The 25,064-nt window shown below is 45.9% G+C and overlaps 1 protein-coding gene across 1 annotated transcript in view; it reads left to right on the top strand.

The window, feature by feature from the left end:
* Nucleotides 1-25,064, top strand: part of SLC38A6 (solute carrier family 38 member 6) — a 360,414-nt gene that overhangs the window by 287,067 nt on the left and 48,283 nt on the right. Inside the window, exons 9-10 of the mRNA XM_086937949.1 lie at nucleotides 7,543-7,622; nucleotides 8,307-8,407. Of these exons, the coding sequence (XP_086794075.1) occupies nucleotides 7,543-7,622; nucleotides 8,307-8,407 (181 nt within the window). The remainder of the gene's footprint in view (nucleotides 1-7,542; nucleotides 7,623-8,306; nucleotides 8,408-25,064) is intronic.

The following is a 25,064-nucleotide window of genomic DNA, read 5'->3' as shown; positions in this document are numbered from 1 at the left end:
CAATCCCAAGTCAAACTCTTGTTATGTTCCTTTTCTTTCCTGAACAAATTGTCATAACAAAACCAATGGTTACCTTGATACGCTGTCGAATAACCCATAATTCGTGATTGATAAACGGGAAACTCAGGAAGCAACTCGGGCCTACGTTCCCCCAAAATTGATGTGAAAATACCCCATGCATTGCCCCAGTTGCCAATGTTCTCATTTACCTTAAAGGCGGCCATCTTTGCGCGCCAAACACTCGGATGCATTAAGTCCTTCTGACTTTTTACATGCTCCACATCATAATGATCAACAAGCAAGGAAAAAATATTCACGTACTCCCCCGCCCAGATCTTTTCCTTTATAGCTAAAGGCACATGTTGTCCTAATCTCTCTCTACGAGAGGGTGCTGACTCGTCCCTTGCAATCGGCAATGGCCGCTTACCTGCACCGGACGCAGCTTCTGCCGCTTGCGGCTTGTCTATCCCCGCCAACGGCGTAGCCACTCTAGCTGCCTCTTTCTTCTCACGAAGCCCTTTTATCAGCGCCTGTGCCTCGGCAGCCGTGGCGCCATCACTACTATCCCCCAACCATGCTGCTAGCTGTGCTGCCAGCTCGGGGGGCATGTCTTCCTTGGATGTCGGGGTGACGACAACGGGGATTGGATTCCCCTCCATCGGTACTGGGGTCGGCGCCTCGAGCGGGGCAGAGGGAACCGGGACGGCCCCACCGGCTGGAACCTTTCTCGGCCTCTTAGGTCTCCCTCCAGCCGGCGGAGTGCCCGAACCCTCCTCCCCATCTCGCTCCGCCAACCGTTTCTTTATGTCGGACACTTCTTTGCAAAGGGCCCGCACCATCTGGTCGGTCGTCATTCTCTTTGCGCCTTTCTTGGGCATCTCTCCGAGGAAGTATCTAGAAGACAAAGAAAAAGATCAAAACGCTCAAAATTGGCTCTTCGTTCCGTCCCGAGCTCACGTGTAGCGAGGAGGTGCAGCTTCGGAGCACAAGAACAAGAGGACGTCTTCTGGTCTTGCGCCTTCTTTTATCCGTCTTCAGGGCGGGCGAAAACCCGCCCCTGCCCGCCCCGAGGGCGTGGCTGGCTGCGTCGGTGTCTAGGCCAGCCCACTCTAGGGCGGGAAAAAGCGCGCCCCGGCTACGCCGCTTCGGGCATACCAGCCGAGACGCGCCTCCCGCCCAAAAATGGCTTCCCGGGGGGATCGAGGCACTCATCCATACGTTCGGGGGGACCGAGTGGTCGCCCCTTTCCATTCTCCTGGCAAACTTGGTGCCCGTAGTCATTTATAAAGAAAAGACATCACCTATTTTATTTAACTTTGCTAAAAGTCCTATTTTTTGGTCTTTGCTACTTACGTTAATGTTTATCCATTTGCTTCCTTGCAGCTGCTCTAAAGGTCTTTTTCTTTTTCACCTTTGATGCTCTATATCCCTCTTTCTCTACTGGCCGCCGCTTCATTGGTTATCTATTTGCTGCCATGGTGTTTCTTCACCTGGTTTAAAGCAATAGATTTGATCTGTCCTGTTCTGTAAGTTAACTATCTATTTATCCCCATCATGTGTGTAGTTTGTCATGCTGTCCCCTTCATATTAGTGTTTTCTATGTGTTTCGTGTCTATACAGATCTTTCTGTTTGAATTTCACACGCTGTCAACCCTATTTTAAGTAGACAATGAACATTTCTTCTAATGCCCCTATATGTTTTACAGTTTCATTGAATAATGTGAATTATTATTTTTGTGTTCGAATGTAAGTCACATTGACTTTAAGAGACATGCGAAGTTAGTTGTCTTGTATTATATTAACCCTCGAAATATTGTCACTTTTTAAAAGACAATTACTAAAATGATATTTAAATTGCTACGGATAAATACATTACTGGAAACATAGCTCAATATTTACATTAACAGTTCTTTCTTCCTGTTAGTACATACCAATGCTTGTTCTCGGCAAAATAAACTTTGTTTCAGAGAACTGTGGCTAGGAATGTCTTGAACGCTGGAAAATTGTACGACAGAAGAACAGACATTTGCACCATCCCTTGCAGAGACGGCTTTATGCACGTTAAGCATGGAGCACTCGCAAGGGATAATGACCAAATGAAATCCATTTATGAAGCACACTAGCTGAGGTATCCTGGCGCTCATCAGATTGTTGAAGCAGGGAAGAGAATTAATTCTTATCTTCCAAGATGAAAAAACAGGTTTAAGAACCTTTATGAACATAATGTGCGTTGGATGCCTCAACGAGGGAGGGAAGAGATTCCAGAATGAGATATAAAATGATCCATGCTCCTGATCTTGCTTGGCAGTAAGTGCAAGTTACAGAAGTTTGCAAGAACTTCATCTGAGAGGTACAGATTGTTCAAAGAAGGGCCACTGGAATGCGGCTCCAGAGTTAGCGCGAACTTTGTGGTTTATACAGAGGGCTATAAACAGAATCACTTTAAGAATAGGTAGGCAGTGAATTTAGGTAAAGTGTCCAGACATGTGCCCCTCCTATTGGTGTCCGCCAGAATTCTCGATAACTTGATGTACATGGATATGAGTTTTTGGAAGACCTAGATTGAATGAATTTCTATAGTTCAGACTCGAAGACATTAGAGCATTAGTGAGGTTGTTCTTACAGGAGTAAGTAAGTAGGGACCATATTTTCCCTAGATTTCTAGACAGATAATAAATAGCATGAGTGCACTGAGGTTTGAAAGTTAACATCTGTGAAAAAATGATGCTTATATTTCAAGCTTGGTTGACTGTCTCTTCCTCAGAGACAAGAAAAGAAAACTGCCAAACACGTGACCGCAGATAATTGACAGAGCTAAAAATAGGAATTCCTGTCTTGTCTGTATTTAATTTAAGATTGTTAGCTTACAATCTGCACATCAAAAAAGGTCAGTACAGGCCTAGATGCACTTAAGTAGAGATTCCAACTTGTGAACATCAGAAATATTGCTTACGCTTCTCCTACTAGGTTAGCTGGCAATCAGCAATACATGCAGCACTTTGTTAATTGCTAATAGTTGTTGTTGCTAATTTGCAATTCTGTGGTGCACAATCGTAGTATAACTTGCCAAATGTTTTCTCCGCAACCAGAATACAATTCTTTCTCATCTTTAAGGCATTTAATGGCACTGTTGGAAGGCGGTGACCCCAGGGGTCAAGATGACTCTCCTAACCACCCGGGACCTCCTCTCCCACAAATACTGCTGAGTCTTATCGAGGGGGAGTCCCCGCCGGGGAGGACTGATCGTACACACTGTCGACACACCACACTTACGAACGGACACCACACCGTGAATCTTTGTCAAGTATGAACTTTATCAAGATAAAAATGAGGATCAATACAGGGTGATCGAGGGATCGTCAAAGTCTCGTAGCAAGGGAACGGGGAAGCGGGACAGTCTTAGAGGGCCAGCTGGCACGCCACGCAACCTGCGCACAGTTCTCAATCCTCGAACTGGGGGTTTATGGGGGCTGGCGATGGGACTTGCTGTCCTACTCACTTCGGTTTCAGATGGTCGTGAGGGTAGCGTCGATGGTCCAGCCGGACCGGAGAGTTCTCCAAGCCGCGACGAGGTCAGCAGGGCTTGGTCAGGAGTACTTTGTCGTACTCGTAGGCAGGAGGAGCCGCTACAGCGTCCGCAGGGCTCTGGATGTAGCAAGGGTCTCTCGTTTTAAAGAGTGGGCCGCGACAAGGTCAGCAGGGCTCCGATGGTTCAGGTCTTGCTCTTCGAGAGTGAGCCGCGACAGCGTCAGCAGGGCTCCGATGGTTCCGTTCCGTAGATTCGAGGATGAGCCGCGACGACGTCAGCAGGGATCGGTGGGTTTAAGTCTGTTCTCCGCAAGGTCAGCCGCGATCAGATCAGCAGGGCTTTCTTGTCCAAGATACAACTGCCGACTAGAGGGAAGGCCGGCTGACTTATACTCCAGGAGCTCTTTGATGTCCGGACCCTCAGAGGCAGGAGGCCGGAGGTCCGAGGGCCAGGCGCCTGATTGTCTGGCGGCTGTGTCTTTGATGCTTTTGGGACCATGCGTCCAGGGAATCCCAGACGCTCATCAAGGCCTTGAGCCAGCTCACTAGGAAGCCAAAAGGTGCGATCGAAACCAGCCCCCAGGGATGGTTCAGAGGTGTGAGGACATCCAGTTCTTCTGGAGGGGGCCGGAGGTGTGATGGAAGCCTTGGTTTCGGGTACTTGGTGAGCCGTTCACCCCCTGGGCGGGTCGGCGCGCGCCGGACGCGCACGCCCAGCTGCAGCCGGGAGCGGCCAGAGGCTGCCGAAAGGGAAGAAGGCGGCCGGCTGGCCGGGGTGGCCAAACATGGATTCCGAGGGTCACGTGCATGGGTGCAGGCACTCGGTCTGGAGGTCGTTTCAGGTCCGATGTAGGAGTCTTGTGTATCGTCCTGGGTGGACGGAAATCAGTTCTGTCCGTCGTTCTGGGTTTATGGGGGTCAGCGAGGGCCACGCCACGAGGCCGGGACCAACAGGCACCTCATCTCCCTAACCTTCTTACACTGTCTCCCGCTATATCCCACTTTTCCTGACCTTCTGCAACTCTGTACCACATATAAGTTGAGGTTTTTTGAACAGTTATGATTTCTTTACTGGAAACAGTCTCCCTGACAAACTTACGGCTGAATTGTCACTCCACACATTCAGGCCAACCCTCATGCTCAATCTCTCCAGCCTGAGAAACTGTTCGGCTGACCCACCCCTGTAACTACCTTCTCCACTACACCCTTCCACCTTCATGCATGTGAACCTAGGACTGGGTAAAGGCATGAGCTGTGGCCTCCGGCTTAAAGTGGTCAATGCAAGCAGTGATTTGCGTAAGCACCTCATGTTATTTAATGTTACAAATTTAAAGGTGCCCTTACACTGACTTCCATCCATTCAAAACTCTAGGATACTTTTTTGAGAGAGTCTAGATGTCAGCACGTGGATCTCTAATTAAGAAGCTGGAGATGGATACCAGTGTTTACTGTTATGATTGTTGCATCGAACTCCATTCAAGATCATTTACCAGCTGAATTTCTTTTTGAAAAATGTTTTGAAAAATCTGGATCCCTCTTGTTTAAGCAGCTCACCTTTTATTTTTAATACTACAGTTTATTCAACTTCCTGAAATTTACCTTACCCAGACAACTCTCATGCATGTGTACAGATCCTCATTGCAGTCCTTTATAACCACCTCTCGTCCAGGTTTATACTCATTAACCACGAAGCTCAATTCAACACCCTTCGCTTTTTACTATACTACTTACTTGTGCCATGCTGGGCATCACGGTTACCGTGATTGACTATAACTCCTATATTGCTAACTCTCCTTTATGGTCTCCTGTTATTCCATACCCTCCCTGTCCATGCCGTGGCCTAAGGGGGTGACCTGAGGACTCAGTACTCTGCCATCTCTCTTTATCTCTCTATACTATCTCCCTTTGTGACATCGTTTCGTTTTTCAGTTTCTCCTACCACCCACCCATTTAACATATTGAATTAGAGATGAGTACCAGTGAATTATAGGAATGTTTTTCACAGAGGGATTCTGAATGACATCAATTAGAAGCTCGAGTTGTCTGCGGTGTCCATCAGAACCTTAATTCAGTTTCTACCCATAAATAATTTTCTGTTATGTATTGCCCCAAAATCCTCTGAACCTGCTTTCGCCTGCAATGAAGGGGCAGAGAAGTAGTAATGGCGGATCCATACATACCGTGGCCTCTCCCGCAGACCCAAATGTAAAATGAATACCTTACCTGTCTTCCCTAACCAACCCCACCTTCTTCCTTGTCTTCCTGCCTCACCTCCAGAAGCTGTGATTTCTGCTTTCAGTAAAAGCAGGCAAATAGTGTTGTGCTGACAGGATTTCAGAGAGCCCTGTCAACCGGGCCTGGTAGGTCTTTATGACGTAGCAACAGTAGGTAACCAGTTTTGTTATCAACGTTTAGCAGTGAGTTACCAGATTTAGAATCTGGTGTAAATGTTAGAGACTTCCTATGAGCGTCATGCATAACAAACAAATCCTTTTCTCATTGCCATCTCTCACCTCCACTTTAAATCTAGAATTATTGTCTGCCTACCTTTCACCAAAGACTGGAATTACTTCTCCATGGTTCGACAATTGTTCAAAACTAAAATTATATATTTGCCATCAAATTCAGCCCCCTCTTCTCTGACTGCTACAGTTCCTGCCTAACACACACTTTTGCCACGAATACTGTACAGTGACTCAAACTCATTATGAGGATGAAGTGTCATGCTACCACAGCCGGATTCCAACTACTGACTGTCCTAAACATTTCCCAACACTTTGCCTTCCGCACTGTAAAATCTGTGATCAAAATTGATGTTAGGCTTATGCTAGACTGTTTTAATAGCCAACAGAGATATATGTGTATATATATATATATATATATATATATATATATATATATATATATATATATATATATATATATATATATATGTATATATATATATATATATATATATGTGTGTGTGTGTGTGTATATATATATATAAGAGAGAGATTGATCCAATGGAACTGTGATTTCAAGGCACCTTCCTTCGATGTGGCAGAAACTAGACCGAAGAGATGAATGTGGTTAGCAGAGTGCAACACATGTTTTGAGAATCAGAGGGGATTCTGGGAGATGAGGTGTCATGGAATGCCCTAATGGTAAGGATGATCTATTTAAAGAGTACCAAGGGTTTAACTGAGAGGAAAACGTGTATCTGGAAATATGCACTGGCAGATGGCAAAGGTGATCTCTCTCCCTCTCTCTCTCTCTCCCCCCCCCCCTCTCTCGCCCGAAAGCGAGCACTATCACCTTTGCCACCTGCCAGTGCATATTTCCAGATACACGTTTGCCTCTCCTAAACGCTGTGTTCAATTTTCAGTATTCTGGGAGATGAGGTGTCATGGAATGGCCTAATAGTAAGGATGAACTATTTAAAGAGTACCAAGGGTTTAACTGATAGTCGAACGCGGGGCAGTTAAGAGAGGCAAACAAACCCTTGGTACTCTTTCAGTATTAAATAGTTCATCCTTACCATTAAGGCATTCCATGCCACCTCATATCCCGGAACCCCCTCTGTTTCTCAAAGCAATACTGTTGCACTCTGCTAACCACTATCACCTCTTCAAGCCTCAGTCCAGTTTGCGCCTCATCGAAGTTAGCTGCCTTGAAATCACTGTTCCATTGGAACACTGTTGCCAACTGCCTTCCACCCTCGACTATGGGTTTCAGAACCAAACCAACTATATTATTTTATATATCAAATGTATGTAATCTTCCATTCAGGAAAAGAGGGTTGTGTGTTCTTGTTTATCACCAATCATCTCTACTGCCTATCTCTGTTAACTATTCTGCTGCCTAGTAGCTAATGGAACCACCCAATAATATGTATAGTTTCTGAAAGACATGCACCTTTGACAAATACTTGATTGCTAGTCACTCAGTAAATATTACTCTCAACACACCGTTAAACAGGTCTCCTTTATGAAAGGTCAAGATTATTAATATTGATGTGTACTTTCATTTTAGGGTGCATTTGCTATACCGACAATGGCCTTCTCGTTCCTCTGCCACACATCAGTGTTACCCATCTACTGTGAACTTAAAAGGTAAAGTGTAAACCAGAGAATTAAGTTAAGAAAGCAAACAAAATGCCATCAACTTGTTTGCCACAGAACCTCAGGGCTAGCCACATTGCTGTAAAATGTAGGATCTTTCAACTTAAGTTAGTGTGTCTCGATTTTGGGTTTGCTAAAAACCTCTTCTCCAGGCTCTGAAACAAACGACCACTATTCCCCTTGAATCAGTTTGGGACAATGCCCGTTCATTATAAGTGCGTCTAACACGAGAAATCCTAAACAGTGATCAATTGTGCCTTTGTAGAGACTTGAAAACATTATTCATACTGTATTAAGTTCTGTATTAATCTAAGATTCGCTTGCGACCACATTCAGGTTTATCCATACATAAACCTTAGGACAGGTTCTTAAAACTCGTATGTATCCTCTTTTTATTATGTCTGTAGACCTGGCTGTCTAGTAATTACTTTGAATTAACAATGGCTTTAGACGTTTTCAAATTGGTGTGTGTTCGAGAAAACAAGCCACTCTGACGTGGTTAGTGTGTGAAAAGATGAAGCAACTCTGCCAAATCCTATTTACTTTCTTGCGAAAATGCCTAGGAAAACTGAGAAGACTACACACTTGAGTCTGATATTCAGAGACTGCTATGCTTTGGAGACCTTTACAGCTTAATTAAAAAAGATTGTGTAACACTGTTATTTTGTATCACAGCCCATCCAAGAGAAGGATGCAGAACGTGGCCAACCTGAGCATCGGGCTGAGTTTTCTGATCTATTTTATCTCTTCATTGTTTGGATACCTCACTTTTTATGGTTCGTATTTTACTATTTTGTGTTATATAACGGTATGCAAATAACGTTCCATATCTTGTGGCAAGTTCTTCAAAGCATCTTTTAAATTCGTTATTCTCTGTTGAAAATGTGGAATCTGTTTCAATATCGTTTCTTGTACAGTAAAGAGGAAAAACCCTTATTTCTAGTGATGATTTAGAGGTTTTTATTTTTTAAGTAATTGAGATTTTTTTCTCACACAATTAATTGCCATGGAAATTGTTTCGTTTGTATTGCATTCATTTTGTTTCTTTGCTACGGTTGAGAAGAAAAGGTGTCCCGATGTATTTCTAAAAGGCAATAACAAAAGTTTTGCGTTCATGACAAAAAATTCAGATCAAGCCGAAATGAATAAAACCTTTTCAAGTGTATAGAACTTCCAATAAAGTGGTTAATTTCTAACAGCTTTTGCATTGTTGGAGTTATTTAGAGTAACAAATGTTGAGTTGAGGACCAAATATGGAAAAGTAGAAAACCACAGATTTGTAAAATTATACACAGAAGTGATTCATAAAGTGATAACGCATTTAAGCCCCTTCTGGTCCTTTGTCGGACAATAATGGCTTAATATTGAAATTCGACCTTGATTGTCAGAGGAGCTTGCACAGTTAATAGCCCTGGGAAAAGGCGAGTGAATAAGTGTGGTACAGTAACACTGTATACAGTTTCCTTTCTTATGATGATTCATTTGGGTAATGAATGTTGTGAGGTCAACCTCTGGTCACTAAGTATATGCATCGACTACCTAAAAGTTACCAGATGATGAAGGTATTTTAATCACTTTCAAGCTGGCCTGGATTAAATTTATTGGTGAAGTAATAATTTTAGGTCAATATATTGAGTCATTTGTTCATCTTTTGAATAATGAGAAAGAAAGGGTAGTCCCAGTATTGAAGACAGGTTTATCCAAGGCAATTAAGTGTCAATATTGGCAATATTTAATGGCCGCGGAGTAAGAGCTTCCAGAAGGAGCTCCCGGTTTTGGGATACTAATTTCGTCTACATCCCTGTTTTAACCCCACTCCCTGGCCTCCCCCCACCAGCTCCCCGGGAACTTAAAACCCTGGCTTCTGCTACAAAGCGGGAAAGCAGGATTCCTCTTACCTACCGAACGGCCAATGTGGGCGTCCTGAGTCCAGTCCCGACACAGATCGAACCCCATCGCTGCTCATCTCTTCTGTGGTCCTCGGAGCAGTCTACTGGTCGGAGCTTGGCCTTCCCGGAACGAGCCCCCAGCGTAACGTCAGGAGTGAGCACCCGGCGTATGTGGCAGTGGTTTTCTCGCATTTTTGGCGAGCCGAGCAACGTTTACCGCCTGACTCTAAAATGGCAGCTGGCCGCGGAAGCTCGGGCCGTGAATCTCACCCTAACATCGGATACCCCAACCCTTACGGTGCAGATCGGCATGGAGAAGTGAGCTAAAGGGAGGCTATGCCCGGGCGATCCGCAATCTGCGCCTGAGGGTATTGCCGAATTCTTGTAATCCTTTGAACCCGACTGGCCAGGCACAAAATGGCGGCCACACCGGACAGGCAGACCAATCGATGCTGAGGCGGACGAGCTAGAAGTCGATCACCTTGGGAGCACTAGACAGCCAGCTCTGTCCACTCTGCTGCCATCGTTGAACACGGTGCCTTTCTGTTTTTTGTTTTCACCACCCCCCACTCATTAGCCACCACTTAGCCCCACTACTGCTGAACTTATGAAGACGCCCCCAGCCCCTTGAATCTACTCTCTGCTGGGCAGTTAAGGGGACATTCTACATCCTACTCCTATATCGGCCATCTTGGAGTTGCTGCTACTTGGACCTGAACACCTACCCGCAGCTGATGGCATTTAACACCACCTCCTGACTCGAGCTCCCCTGTGCCTGCCCTTGCACCGGAGGTGAGCCTGCCACCAGCGCAAATAGCAACGGGTGCTCTCGGCTTTTCCACGCGCCAATGCACCCGACGGCGGTGCCTCACAGCCGCAGTGCCTGACCTCAAGATGGCGGTGGACCCCGAACTTAGGCGCAATTTAACTCCCGCTGGCTGCCCGGCGACCTAGAGCGGCATCACATTCACCCACTTGGGGGTTGCTTGTGCCCGAGTCCTGCCTGAGCCCTGCCGTTGCACTGTCCACCCCCGCCCGGCTTCCTCTCACCGGTCAAGATGTGGAGGACCTCCTGCGATGGACAGACCACACTTGCATGAGGAGCGCTGCAGCGCGACACCGGGAATTCGAGACGGACCCCTCCCACTCAGCCCCGGATCGCCGGATGTGACACCCCAGAGGAGGCTGAGCAGGGGACATGGCGGTCTCCAGAGTCCACTGAGGATCGGGGAACGAGCTCAGGAGCTTCTTTCTGTTGTAGCCTGACCCTAAGATGGCGGCCATAATAAACACACTCATTATAGAGACATTTGCGCATATTCACCCAGCGTTTTAACTATCTGCAGAGAGTCCTTGGGCAAATCCTCCAAATCCTCCTGCGTCTTTCCTGACTTTTTTTCCCTCCCCTCCCCTTCACCTTACCCCCTACCGCTCTACTCTTCTCTTCCTTCCAGCTAATGGCCCCTGTCCTCTCCTGTCCCTGCTTAAAGTTACCACCATAAGTATCCACTGAGACCTAGCTATTTTGACTGATGACCGCTGGAGCTACTTTGTTTAGCTATAGGGGTGACAGGCTGGGGACTCCCTTCCTCGGACGTCACATACCCAGTCGGTCTTTGGGCAGACTTCCCTTTGTCTCTTCCGCCTTCCTTTCCGTCCCTCCCCCTGTCACACTCCTAATTCCTATATTTATTTTGCTCTTGAAACAAACGTAACTTATAACCTGTAACTCTGATCCCCATGTAAATACTGCTGATACCTGCCTAAAATGACGGCCGCAACAAACCCTCCTGCGTCTCTTCTGGCCTTATCTTCCTCTACCCCCTACCCCTCCCCGTTCTACTCTTCTCCACTTTGCTGCTTCTGACCTTTGCCCTCACCTGTCCTGGCCCTTTAGTCCCCCCGGTTCTATCTTTGAATTTTTCCCTCGTCATTTGAGATCTAGCTATTTTGTCCGACGCCCGATAGAGCTACCTGGTTTAGCTATTGGGGAGACAGGCCAGGGATTCACTCCCTGGACGTCACCTACCCAGTCGGTCTTTTGACAGACTTCCTTTCATCTCTCTTGTTGTCTCCTCTCGCTTCCTCCCTCTTTTTATTTCTCTCCTCTCTCAATGTTTTGAGACTGACCTATTCTGTCTGATGCCCAATTGAGCTACCTGGTTTAGCTGTAGGGGAGATGGACCGTGGATTACCTCGTTTGGTCGTCACCTACCCAGTTGGTCTTTAGACAGACTTCCTTTTGTCTCTACTGTTGTCTCTTCCCTTATCCTCACTTTCTCACCTCCCCTACCCCCCACTACTTCTCTCTCTTCTTTCTCTCCTCTCCTCTTGTTTTGCTGATTGTTTGATATAATGTGTAATTGTTGATCTTTTTCTGTTATATTGTTAAACCTCATTGTTGCACTTCCTTTCGTCTCTCCTGTCTTTTCCACCCGCATCCTCCCTCTATTTATGTCTCTCCTTCTCTTTTCTCTCAATGTATCGAGACAGAACTATTCTGTCTGATGCCCGATGGAGCTACCTGGTTTAGCTATAGGGGAGATGGACCGCGGATTCCCTCCTTTGGTCGTCACCTACCCAGTCGGGCTTTAGACAGACTTCCTTTCGTCTCTCCTTGTTGTCTCTTCCCTTATCCTCCCTCTCTCACCTCCCTCTATTTATGTCTCTCCTTCTCTTTTCTCTCAATGTATCGAGACTGAACTATTCTGTCTGATGCCCGATGGAGCTACCTGGTTTAGCTATTGGGGAGATGGGCTGTGGATTCTCTCCTTGGCCGTCACCTACCCAGTCGGGCTTTAGACAGACTTCCTTTCGTCTCTCCGTGTTGTCTCTTTCCTTATCCTCCCTCTCTCACCTCCCCTGCCCCCTCCACCACTTTTGTATCCCCTTTCCCACCTCTCCTAATTGTATTGCCTATTTTTTGATGTACTGTGTAATTGCTGATGTTTTTCTGTTACATTGGTTTTTTTTTTTTGTTTGTTTTTAAAACCTTTATTGAAAAAGACATGAAAATACAGTAGCAATCATACAGCCGCACCGGATCGGCTGGCAACAATTCCAAATCAAAGTAGGATGAAAAAATACACAGCTCTTCAGCCGACAACCCTAGGGCCCGACGGCGATTAACAAATCATGCCAAGCCATACGTACGTGTACAAGAGAACTGAGGTATTGATTTTATCTTTTTTAAAAACAACCCCCAACCAACAAACATAAAACAACTACTGCAAGGGCTAAACAAAAAGGGAACGACCTTGATGAATCCTTCTGTAGAGGGGTACCATATCTGCAACTATACATAAGCAACAAAAAGAATGTCCGGGAGGGGAAGAGAGAGGGAACAGTACATCAACAAAATCTGGACAAGAGGAAACGTCATGCTAAGGGGACTGTAAATGCTCCAGTTGAGGCTCAAAAGGAGGGGTACAAATCTCACCACGGTATTGATTCCACTGACTCCATATCTTCCCCCACTTCTTGGGTCTGCCCCTGGCAATGTATACTGTTTTTTCATGGAACATGCACCAGTCCATGTTTCTAGACCAGGCCGACAGACTCGGTGGCTTCGCCGACCCCCACAATTGCGCAAAGTCACGTTTAGCAATCATGTTACCCAAGGTGGCCCACTGCGTTTGGGCCACATTATAGTCGTTGGGCTCCCATACATTTAACAGACATCTCCGGGCCTCAGGCAGAAGCGAGACACTCGTTAGCTCAGACATGACACCATGCACACGAGTCCAGAAGGATGCTACCGCAGGACATTCCCACATAATATGAAGGAATGTACCCACCATACCACAGCCACGTTTACTCAAAGCATCCGAAACAAAACCCATCCGCAGCAATCGAGGACCCGTCATGTATACTCGGTATAAGATTTTTAGTTGCACCAATCTCAGACGAGCCGAGATCGCCACCTCCTTTGGAGAGGATATCGCCGCCTGCCAGTCCTCATCGTCAAGCTCCAGTCCATCGCCGGTCCAAGACATGCGAAGCTGTAAAAGAAGGTCCGCTCGGTGGTTTATCAGTTTTTTATATATGAGTGAAATCGTACTGTCCGGGACGTGCCCATCAAGTACTCTGTCCTCCAGGGGCGAGGAGTCTGGAACGGGCGTCCCAGGCACCATAACAGAGGAAAGGGCGTGTCGAACTTGCAGGTATCGAAAGTATTCGCGAGGGCCGAGCTTAAATTCTAGTTGTAACTCCTCAAAGGATTTAATCTTGTCCTTCCGCAAAAGATCACCCACCGCACTTTTTCCGATAAGGTCCCATTTGTCGAACCCCTTAGTCGTCCACAGATTACCCAACTTCTCAGAAGCATAGTGGAGTTGCCCGAGTAAGGGTATCCGACCAACCCGTGGCAGCGGTAGCATTGTGCCAGACCCGAACCGCGACCTTGGTAGGCCCGGTTAATTCCACGTCAGACCGTTTCGAATAAAGTGCCCTATTATAATCTCCGCCCCGAAGCAGCCATTTATCCATCGCAAAGGCCGGGTTAGCAGCCGGACCGTACATCGCATGGTTAACTGGGCTCAGTTGGGAAGCCCAGTAATACCGTCGGATATCCGGTAGCGCAATTCCGCCATCGTACCATGGCAGCGTAAGCTTGGCCAAGGCAATCCGGGGACGACCGGCCCACACCAGTTTCCTTTGCAGGCATTCAATCTCATGAAAATAGCTGGAGGGCACTAGATCTAAAGTATTCTGGAGAGCATACAAGAATCTGGGAAGGGACATCATTTTGAATAAGGCTGCCCTACCCACCAGGGACAGAGGCAGCCTGCTCCACGCTTCACGTCCGCTCTTAACCGGGCGAGCGGGGGGAGTAAATTGAGTCGGTATCTAGCAGTCGAGTCACGTGAAATATGAATGCCTAAATACTTAAATCCGGTGGACGAGATTTGTATAGGACAGCTGCGTGGTACAAGTGGGACATCATCCGTGAGCGAGTACACACAGGACTTGGCCCAATTAATGACCAGTCCAGAGTTCCTGCCAAAGGAGCTAAGGACATCAAATAGTACTCCCAAGGATTTCCGGGGGGAGGTAAGGTAAAGAAGAATGTCATCCGCATAGAGCGAGATGCGATCTTCAAAACCGGGGGTCCACCTAATGCCCTTAAGGGATGGCTCCCATCGCAACCAGGCCGCCAAGGGCTCGAGAGCCAGAGCAAAGAGCAGCGGAGAAAGGGGACATCCCTGCCGCGTACCCCGACCAAGAGCAAAGGGAGCCGACACTCTACCGTTTACGACCACCTGGGCCAAGGGCTCCTCATACAACAGACGGACCCAGCCTATGAACACCGGCCCAAAGCCAAACTTAGCCAGAGCCGCCCATAAGTATGGCCATTCCACAGTGTTAAATGCCATGGTGGCATCTAACGAAACCAAAATGGCCGGTTCACGCAACGTATCCGCCGTCGCCAGCACGCCGCGAAGGCGACGCAAATTCAGCGCAGTGTTACGGGCAGGAATAAAGCCAGATTGATCCGGGTGCACCAGATCACCTATCACTGTTATCAGTCGGTTGGCCAATACTCTTGCCAAAACCTTAGGTTCAACATTTAGGAGCGAAATAGGTCTATACGAAGCACAGAATTCACGAGGTTTACCCTCTTTAGGTATCACCACAATAGACGCAAGTCGTTGATCACGAGGAAGCTGACCTCTCTCTCTAGATTCCAGAAACATCGAGCGAAGATACAACGCCATTTTGTCCGAACACAACTTGTACAGCTCGATGGGCAGACCGTTTGGACCCGTAGCCTTACCCGAGCGAATGGAGCGAATAGCGAGCGCTACTTCATCAGTGGAAAAATCCACCTCTATTAGCTCTCTATCCGAGTCAGACAGACAAGGCAAGGCGATATCCCGAAGCAAAAGACGGGAGTCCTCCTCCGGCCGGTCCGAGACCGGCGCATACACCGTTCGAAAGTGAGAAGCAAACTCCTCCACTATCTCCAGTAGATCCGTCACACGTACCCCATCCACTCGCTCGATCACAGGCACCACACAATTTAATCTCTCCCGTTTGTCCAACCACGCTATCAACTTCCTGGCTTTATCACCCACATCATACAGACGGCCCATTTGCTCCCGACTCATAGCTTTCGCTGCATTCGTGACCAAAGCCTTATAATCAGACTTTTTTAACTGCAGAACATGCAATTTCTCCCGCGTGCCTCCATTTTCAAGATCTCTCTCTAGAGTTACCACCTCGGCCTCCAACCGCTCAACCGCCTCATTGTGTCGCTTCTTGGAGATATCGATAAGCGATAGCGCCTGGCCCAGTATCACAGACTTGAAAGCTTCCCAGAGGGACACAGAGGACGACACAGATCCCACATTTTCAGCAAAGTAATGGTCTACAGCTTTAATCATCCCGCTCTAGTCTCCGGAACCCGGAGATGCCAGGGATTGACTGGGGCGACCCGGCCCCCGGCATTCAAATGGTGATCAATATGGACCCACAGCGGGGAGTGGTCCGAAATGCCTCTAGGCAAATGTCGGGCCTCTCGCACCGTCGTGGCCTGGGCAGCGGGCACAAGAAGATAGTCAAGCCTAGCCAAGCTCCTGTGTGCCCCGGAGTGAAAGGTATATTGGGCCTGTCCAGGGTGAAGCATCCGCCAGCAATCTATCATACCAAACGTATCCAGGAACCCACCAAGACAGGACTGTGATTGTGTGAAAACCCTGGGAGGATGTCGATCCAGCGAGCCATCAATCACTGAGTTAAAGTCTCCTCCCATCACTAGAAACCCCTCGGGAAGCCCCAGCAACAATTTACCCAAGTCGACAAATGTGGTGGCCTGCAAACCGGGGGGGACATATACCGAAAGGACGACTACGGTTCTTCCCTCCCACCTCCCAACAATTGCTGCATATCTACCCCTGTCATCTAAGATCGAGTCGTCAACCTCCAAGGGAAGAGAACTACGGAGCATAATGCCAGCTCCTCTGGAGCCCGAAGTAAACCCTGAATGGGCCACCAACCTGTAACCCCTCCGATTCATAGCATGGAACGTATTCCCCACCAGGTGTGTTTCCTGCCGGAGTACAATGTCAGGAGAATGACGTTTCACATATTGGAGTACAATCCCTCGCTTTATTTTGTGCCCCAAGCGATTGGCATTCCAACTCAAGACCCGTAACCCCCTACCCCCCATCCCGGAAGTGAGTAGTCCGGTCCACCAAACAGGGCCGGCTCTAGGCATGTGCAAGCTGTGCACCTGCACAGGGCCACCAAACCCCAGGGGCCACCACGCCAATATATATCCTTAATATATTAATCCTCTGAGGATGGATACATATTTGCGTGGTGGCCCCTGGCAGGGATTTGGCGGCCTCTGGCTCTGTTCCACTACTAAACACCCTGACCCCCTCCCCTCTTTACTGGACTGTGCGCTCCGCCCCGCCCGGACTACGTCTTCCGGGCCCCCTACCTATGCTCCTTGCCCAGGGCCACCATGAGCCTAGAGCCGGCCCTGCACCAAACTCCACGAAGGAAACACAGAACACGCAGCAATACGTAGCCCCAAATGCAGTATGAACAAAGAAAGGAAAACCCAACCCCCCTCCCCCAAAGCCCCAGAACAACAACCCCCCACCCTGCACCCCTGCAATGAACGAAGAAACCACCCCATTCAGCAGTGTGCCTGTCGTCCTACCCCAAAAACTAAACTACAGATAGAAAGGAAAACACCCCCGGAGGAGGAAAAGTCCCGAACACCCCGTCGCCCCAGGGCCCATTTTGGGATAAAAGTCATCGACCCAAACAAGGAGAACAACCCATCGTAACACAGTACAATGGAAGCATACACCGGTGCCTCTACTCCTCCTGGTCCCGACGGCCACCTTCAGCACTACTAGTTTGATCCGCATTGTCTCGTGGCATGGATAGTGTGTCTAACCAGTCACTGACCACCTCAGGCATATCGAAGAAGAGCACCCGCTCATTGTGTTCAATGCGCAATCGGGCGGAGAAAAGCATGGCATATTTCATGCCCAGATCTCGTAATCTTCGTTTCACCCCGGAGAACGCCAGTCTCTGTTTTTGCACCAAGGGGGTAAAATCAGGGTTAAAGTTGATGGAGGCATTCTCAAACCTTGTGGGACCGCTGGTCCTCGAAGCCTGCAAAATGGCGTCTCTGTCTCTGTAATTGAAGGTCCGCGCAATAATGGGCCGTGGGGCCGTCCCCTGCTTGTGTCTGCCACCCGGAATCCTATGGGCGCGTTCCACAGCAAATAACTTGCTCAAGCCTTTAGGGGCAAGATGGTTAATGATCAGGTCTTCAACCAGAAGGTCTGTCGATTGATCTGCTGATGTCTCCGGAACTCCGACTATGCGTATGTTGCGCCTAGCACGACTTTCAAAATCCTCAAGCCGGCGGGCAAACTGATCGCTAGAGGATCGAAGGGTACGAACCTCAGTCTGGAGCTCGGAGACGTCCGTTGTGAGACTGGCCGTCTTGATATCCAACGACTTCACCATCTCGTTGGTTTTAGCCAGATCTGCCCTGATCAGGCCCACATCCACCGCCACTGTGTCGATCTTGGCTGCCAAGGTTTCATATTGTTGGCCCATCGACGATTGAGAATCAACATCCAATGGCCTTGTTGAACAGCAACACTGGTTACTCCCTGAGCTCCACACCAATAACAAACAATGCAATCTATGCAATCATGTATTTAGAACATTTTCAAGCAAGTGCAGAAGTAATGTCTTGTAGAGTAAAGTGATCCACAAATCCAACTCGTTATGATTGTCCAACGTAATTTAATGGTCGTTTTCCAAAAATACGTTCTTTCGTAGTCACTTTCTTTAAATATTCATTCTTCAAAATAAATCCTTTCACAGCCTCTGCACTTGCTTGAAAATGTTCTAAATACATGATTGCATAGATTGCATAGATTGTATTGTTTGTTATTGGTGTGGAGCTCAGGGAGTAACCTGTGTTGCTGTTTGACAAACTCTGAATTGACATTTAGGGCTTTCTGGGGATAGTGTGGTAACCTGTCCCTTTCTCTCTTGAAGTTCACGACTATTACAGTTCATCTTATACTGTCTTACCTCCAGCTGTGCGCCTGACTTATGACCTGGTTGCCATTTTTGTAACTCAACGGCCTTGTTGACTTGTGTTTCCAAAGTCAGCTTCTCATTAAAGCAGATTCTTAAATTACCAACAGTCTTGAATGGTGTAGTGTTACATACTTAGGCTTCTTTGTGTCACTGTAGAGTATTTCAGGGATTTTATACCTTAACACATAGCTCTCTAAAAAAAACCTTCAGTACTCAAAATAAAAAGTACTAAATGTAGGAGGGACAAGGAGAATGGCTGGAAAATGCTAAATAGTACTAATGGGTGGATGGATTACATGTGAAGGATGGCTAGGGTGGAGTTTTGGGGGTTACTTGTACCCACCCACAAAAGAAAAAGCTCATTCCTCCTCACAAATGGTACTTCAAAAGTTACTAAAGCCCAAAAGGGACCCAAAACAGCAGTTAATTAGTGCAGCTCAGAGCAGTAGTAAGTCCAGCACCACACATGGCCAGTTGCAGGTACTGCGACACATTCCTATAGAAAAATAAGGATGGTAGAGACCTAAAATAAAACTGCATAGGTATCAATCCCCTTAGGAAATAGTTTAAATTAAATGATTATGTTAAAAATATCATTTATTGTTAAATAACTAAAAACAAAAGACATTTAATTTAAAAATATTTTAGCTACCTTTTTGCCTTTCAATGTTAATTTGTTACAATTTAATAAAATATATGTAAATTACTTTTACTCAATTCTATACATCAGTTGTATTAATTAGTACTGCTTAATGAAATAACACATTTTTACAGTTGGTGGAATTTATTTTTTATTTTAAACTTCAGCAATATAATTTTTTATTTAATTTACTCTGTCACTTTGCTACGTATAGGGGTGTTCCTCAAGCAAGTGATTTTCCTCTCCATGCAGAGTATTCCCTTCTGCCTGCGTAGTCTCTTCTCTGAGTGCGGATGGTGGCCTCCCACATGTGGAGCTCTATGCCCCGCACTTGGAGTACAGACTCTGCACTCTGCCTACCACAACAACCAGGAAATGGCATACTGGAAGAGGAAGTCGGCCATTTTGAAATCATCCTGCGCCATCCTTTCTTTGCCACAGCTGCATCCTACTCTCTCCTGTTGCTCCCTGCCTTATTCTCTCACCCAACATGGGTGAGGGATCTCATTTGAACCCCACACCCCCTTCAATGACACTGAATTGGAGATCATCAGTCAGGGGGTGGTTGACAAGTACCCTCAGGAGAGCCAGCTGAGCAATGAAGCGCCGGCCAAATCTGGAAGGACTTTGCCACACACTGCAGTACAGTGTTTGTCTGCACTTGATGGGCAAGTTCTGGCATAAGCACTGGGAGAAACTTTATTGCTGAGCCAGAATTAAGGCCCAGGACATTAAAGACTCGTCTTTCTAGCTACATTCACAGTACCCCATATTACACCAATATACCGAAGGGTCCAGAGAGTTGCCTGGCCGATATTCCACCCTCAGCTGAAAGAATTTGAGCAAAAGGAACACATGATGGACAGAATGCTGAACAATGCAAACATTCACCATCAGTCACAAAGATCTGGGTTTAATCCATTGGTCTTTTGCTCACCAAGCCACCCCAGTTTGAGCAGCAAAGAGATGGTATATATACATATATATATATATATATATATATATCTATATATATATATATATATATATATATATATATATATATATATATATTAATCACTGAAGTGCACATGTTTATTTTGAGTGGTGGCCTTTTGTGTTCACTGTGAGCTTTGGCATAACCTGCCGTGTTATACTTAACAAGCTGTATTTTTGTGGTATGAAAGGTTTGAAAGTTAAACTTTAACAAAATGCATGCCTATTTTTGGTTAAGTCTAGTTTGAAAGAACAAGTGAGGGTACGCAGTTCCCCAGAGGTGGGGGGGGGGGTTGGGTTGGGTGGATGAACCAACGTGAGTGGAGGCACAAAGGAAGGCAATGAATACTCCTTGTCGGAACTAGAGTCCTCACACACCCAGCAAGCTAGGTGTCATGCTTCATCATATGAACTCGCTCCTCGTCTGGTCGGTGGTGCAATACCCGACGGGCACCCATAGCGGAGATGTTCTGTTCCTGCCGTATGGTGCTGTGGGTGTGAGGGCCCTAGGTGTGAATCTAGTCTGACTAATATGTTTCAGTTTCTTGAAATGATAGAAATGCATTTTACAAACAGATTTGCAATTCAGTATCATTTCCATTTTATCACATTTTATTTGTTTGATGCTAACACTGTTTTTCTTTACCTCACTTCCTAACCAACTTGCAATTGTAACTTTTGACATTACAATTTCACACAATTATTCATGCGTGAGAATGTGTTTAAAAACATGTAGACCATTTCAGTTTCCTTTGTAATGCTTTGTTGGCACGTTTTAAAACTCTCACCTCTCAGATTAACAATGTGTGGAACATGTTGAAAAGCAACATCTTCAACATTTTAAAGTGGATTATTCACAGCAATCAGCTCTTAATACATTCCTTTCTTCTCCTTTCAATGGTTGATTTCACAGTTTTTCTTATTTAACAATTTGTAAGTCCCAAAATGTGAAAATGAAAGCAGATGATCCTGAGACATTTGGCAAAGGCTCTACATTGTCAGCTCTTGTATTACAGGAAGCAAAATCCCTTTTATCAAAGGATATCTAGATATGAATTATTGAACCCGGGAATTTGAAATGGTATCTGTGTTTTTTTTACATTGCATTTCAGTAGACTGGGATGTCAAAGAATATCTTGGCAGGAAAAACAAATATCTACTGGGAGGTGGGCACTAAGAGTTTCTAATTTCAGTGAAGAGGAGGAAACCATAACTAGCAGGTGTAGTTTACCCGCATGGAGAGTCACAAGATTGCTTGCCAGCATACTCCAGCCAGAGGCTGAAGAGCCAACTGGTGGAGCAAAGTATGTGAACAACTGTAGCAGGGTTTCCGTTCTCCCACAGAACTGTGCATAGAGATCTAGAACCTCAGTGAGTTAGGATGATCCAAAAACTCATCTCAGTGTCAGAAATCTCCTTACCTAGCTAGCTACAGTGTCTCAGGGATCATTATGGAATGATCCATGTCTTAGACAAACCAGAACATGATCTTTAGAATACCTCAGGAGTCGTGGAACACATGAACACTCTTTCGTTATATAATCATTTCAAACCAAAACTGGGAGTCAAAGAACACAAGTGCAAGTTTGAAATATTTATTATTCAATGCAAAGTTCTCAAACGCAGTATCTTGTATAATACCAAAATGCAGATTATAAAAATCAGAGTCAGCAGCATAGTCACTAATCCATAGTAAGCAAAAGGTGCTAGCATGTTATAATGCAAATCTATAGAAATCTATATCACCTATATTTCGCGCACCCTATCTAGCATATTATTTTATATCTAAGAAGGTCTCATTCGGGCTTTAGCATGGCGGCCCCATACCTCTCAATATCAGTAGGAGCAGATCACATCAACAGCTACCAGCTCTCTTCATGCGCAGCACCAAGTGTCTACGTTCATTCCGTGTAACTCTATCTTAAACCCGCGTAGAGCCCAAAATGTTGGCATCAACATTATTTGTGTTATGTCTAATGTGGTGCGAGGATCAAGCCTCCCAGCAACATTGTGTTAGGTTAATTTTAGAGTGTGCAGCTCTCAGTGTGCAGACAGTTGTACCAAGTGTACCAGGCAAAGCTGATAGCATAGAAATAACATATTATTCTCAAATAAACCACCTCACCGCTTCTAGGGTGAAGGCGACAACAACAAGTATGTGTCGTGTGCAAAACTGAAGCCGAAGGAAAAAAGGCTGTTCAAACATGTGATGCACTCATGCTAACTTAACGCAATATATGTAACGAAGTATTCATATGACACCCCCCCATTGGTCCGAGCACCGTCAAACATAAGGGAAAAGGCAATACTAAATCAGATACAAAAATTGAAAGCAAAGTTCAATAATCTTGAGCTAAAATAAGCTAAAAATATGTATGAATGAATATGTATGAATGCCTACAGTGGCCTCAAGTCTAAAAATAAAAACAAAACTTTCGAACCAAAAGTTATTCGCCAGGTCTCAAAAATATGAAAGTAGGACCAGGCTGCATCAATCCAAATGTCTGTAAGAGAAAAAACAAGGCACTTATCCGATATCCAAAGTCATGTGCCACAGTGACGTTATCCTCAGCGACATCACGTGATTGAATTCTCCATCAGCTGAACACACTCCATCTCTCCAAGTCAGCGAGGGGAAAGTCATATTTCACAACAAAGCACTCCTCCCAGGCATGTCATGAATGGAAAGTATATGCAAAGAAAGTTGCAACACCCTCCAGTATGAAATCACTGCCATCATCCGAAAATAGTTCAGCAATCCAATTCAGCAATGGGAAAGAACATACGTGCTCCTCCAGCATCGGATCCTCCTGTAACGCCAGAGGACAACTCGGTGGGTTCACCAGATCGCTGTGTGTCAGAAAGGCATCCGCCGCTGCAGAGATCTCCCATTGGCCCAAAACTCCATTTATCGCTGCCAAGGCCATAACTCTTTCGCCAGAACAGATCAGCTCATGAGCCACCACGGGACGCATTAGTTGATCAAAATCGACGTCAGGAGCAGTCCTCAAGCATAGGCACAAATCAATGGCCCAATCGAACTCGCAGCTCAGGCAGTGAAACACAGGTTGGACACACGTGAAGTCGGTGAACCGAAATGACAATCTATAGGCCGTGCTTAATGCTGCAAGCGGCAATGTTCCATAGTAATTGAGCATCCGATTACGGCACAGTGTCAGGAGGCGTTGAACGGCGTCTTGCGCAGGATGGGCATCCATGTTTTATGAAGAAAAACACCAACAGAATGCCTGCGGCTACAGCCAGCAACACAGGTAGTCCACCAAACAAACTCGAAAAAATAGTGTGGAAAAACGTGGGAATGATACCAAAAACTTTTTCAAACGTAGTCACGAGGCCACTGCCTACTAATTTAAAAAAATGTGCAAGGCCAGTCGTGGAAGAAGCATTAAAAATCTGGTGCACCAGCTCACAGAAATGAAACGGCAAATCAGTATTTAAAAGCGCCTGCACCTCTCTGCGGGTGTTAGCTATGTGAAGGACATAAGTCTCCCGGGCCGAACTCAGGGTCACTTGTTTTTGAGACAAAAGGGCCCTTATTCTGCTTAAACCATTGAATTTTGCTTCCAAGGTTGGAATCCGTGGCCAGATGGAGACATCTGAAGACCCATGCGTGGGTGGGTATAGAACATTCTTGCAGCACACCACACGCTCTGATACAGTTACCACATAAGCCACACCAATTAATAAACCACAACATAATTTGTTGTTTAAAAGCAAATAACTACCATTAGCTAATAATGTGAATGTGGGAACCACTGCTGGAACTGGCGTGCCTTTTAAAACACATGCTAAATTTGGGCGGTCCTGATTACAAGAACCGTGTAACTGAATGTGTCTGCATATTAACGAATGGTCAGGTGACTGTGTGCATTCCTCACCATTAAGATTCACTTCTTTCCCATCCTTCAGACATCTGTATGTGTATGGTAATGACCATGCCTCATGTAGGAATGCATTGCCCAGTGGTTCATATCGTCCTATAGCAATATACCGCATACAGTTAGTAAATTTATATAAAGGAAATGGTAATGTAATTAAACCATGAATAAGCCACGTGGCAGTAGTGGTTTCAGCAACAGAAAAAGGCAAGGATTCTAGCTTCTCAATATGTAACATAGAAAATGAAGCATCACGCATTGAAAGCATGCGCTGTTTTTCAGTAAGATTAAAAGGGGCGAAAAGGGATGAAACGTTCAATGAGGTCCAGGGAACTCGACCAGCCTTAATTGTCTGGAGAGTCCAGGCAAACTGCATTACAGAACGCAATTGATTTTGACCATGGTATAACGTGGACACTTCATCATGTACAATATCAACAACAGAAGAAACAATATTATCCAATGTGTAAATTCTGGAAGAAAGCATGTTAATACTGTTATCGACCACTGCAAGCACTTTTTCCAAATTTGCTTGATCAATAGCCCTCAGGCGTTTAGCTGCTTCAACCTGTGAAAATTTCCAAATTTCATTGTAAACAGCATAAATAAAGCGTTTAGACCTACCCCTAGTCGGGCCTTTTATAAAATCATTTAGCTCTATATTCTCATTCAACTGGGACAGATGCAGTTTAACTGCGGCTAAAGTGGAATGTTGTAACCAGTTCTGACACAATTTTCCTACTGAATATGTTGTAACAGTGTGATCTGTTTCAAACCTGGGATCTGGCCTGATGTGTGTAAAACCTTCAGACAAACCCAAAAAACGACGTTGGCAAGAATCAGAGCTTCTTTGCCACAAAAGCCACCCATCTGGATCAAAACTGGAAATATTAAAGGAGGAATTCTGCAAAAGTGCTTGTATCCCACTGATGGAAAATGTAGTGAA

This window comes from Lissotriton vulgaris, chromosome 9, assembly GCF_964263255.1.
Source record: "Lissotriton vulgaris chromosome 9, aLisVul1.2, whole genome shotgun sequence".
Classification (NCBI taxonomy): domain Eukaryota; kingdom Metazoa; phylum Chordata; class Amphibia; order Caudata; family Salamandridae; genus Lissotriton; species Lissotriton vulgaris.
The sequence above is the reverse complement of the archived record's forward strand: the minus strand, read 5'-3'. Positions and strand labels throughout refer to the sequence as shown.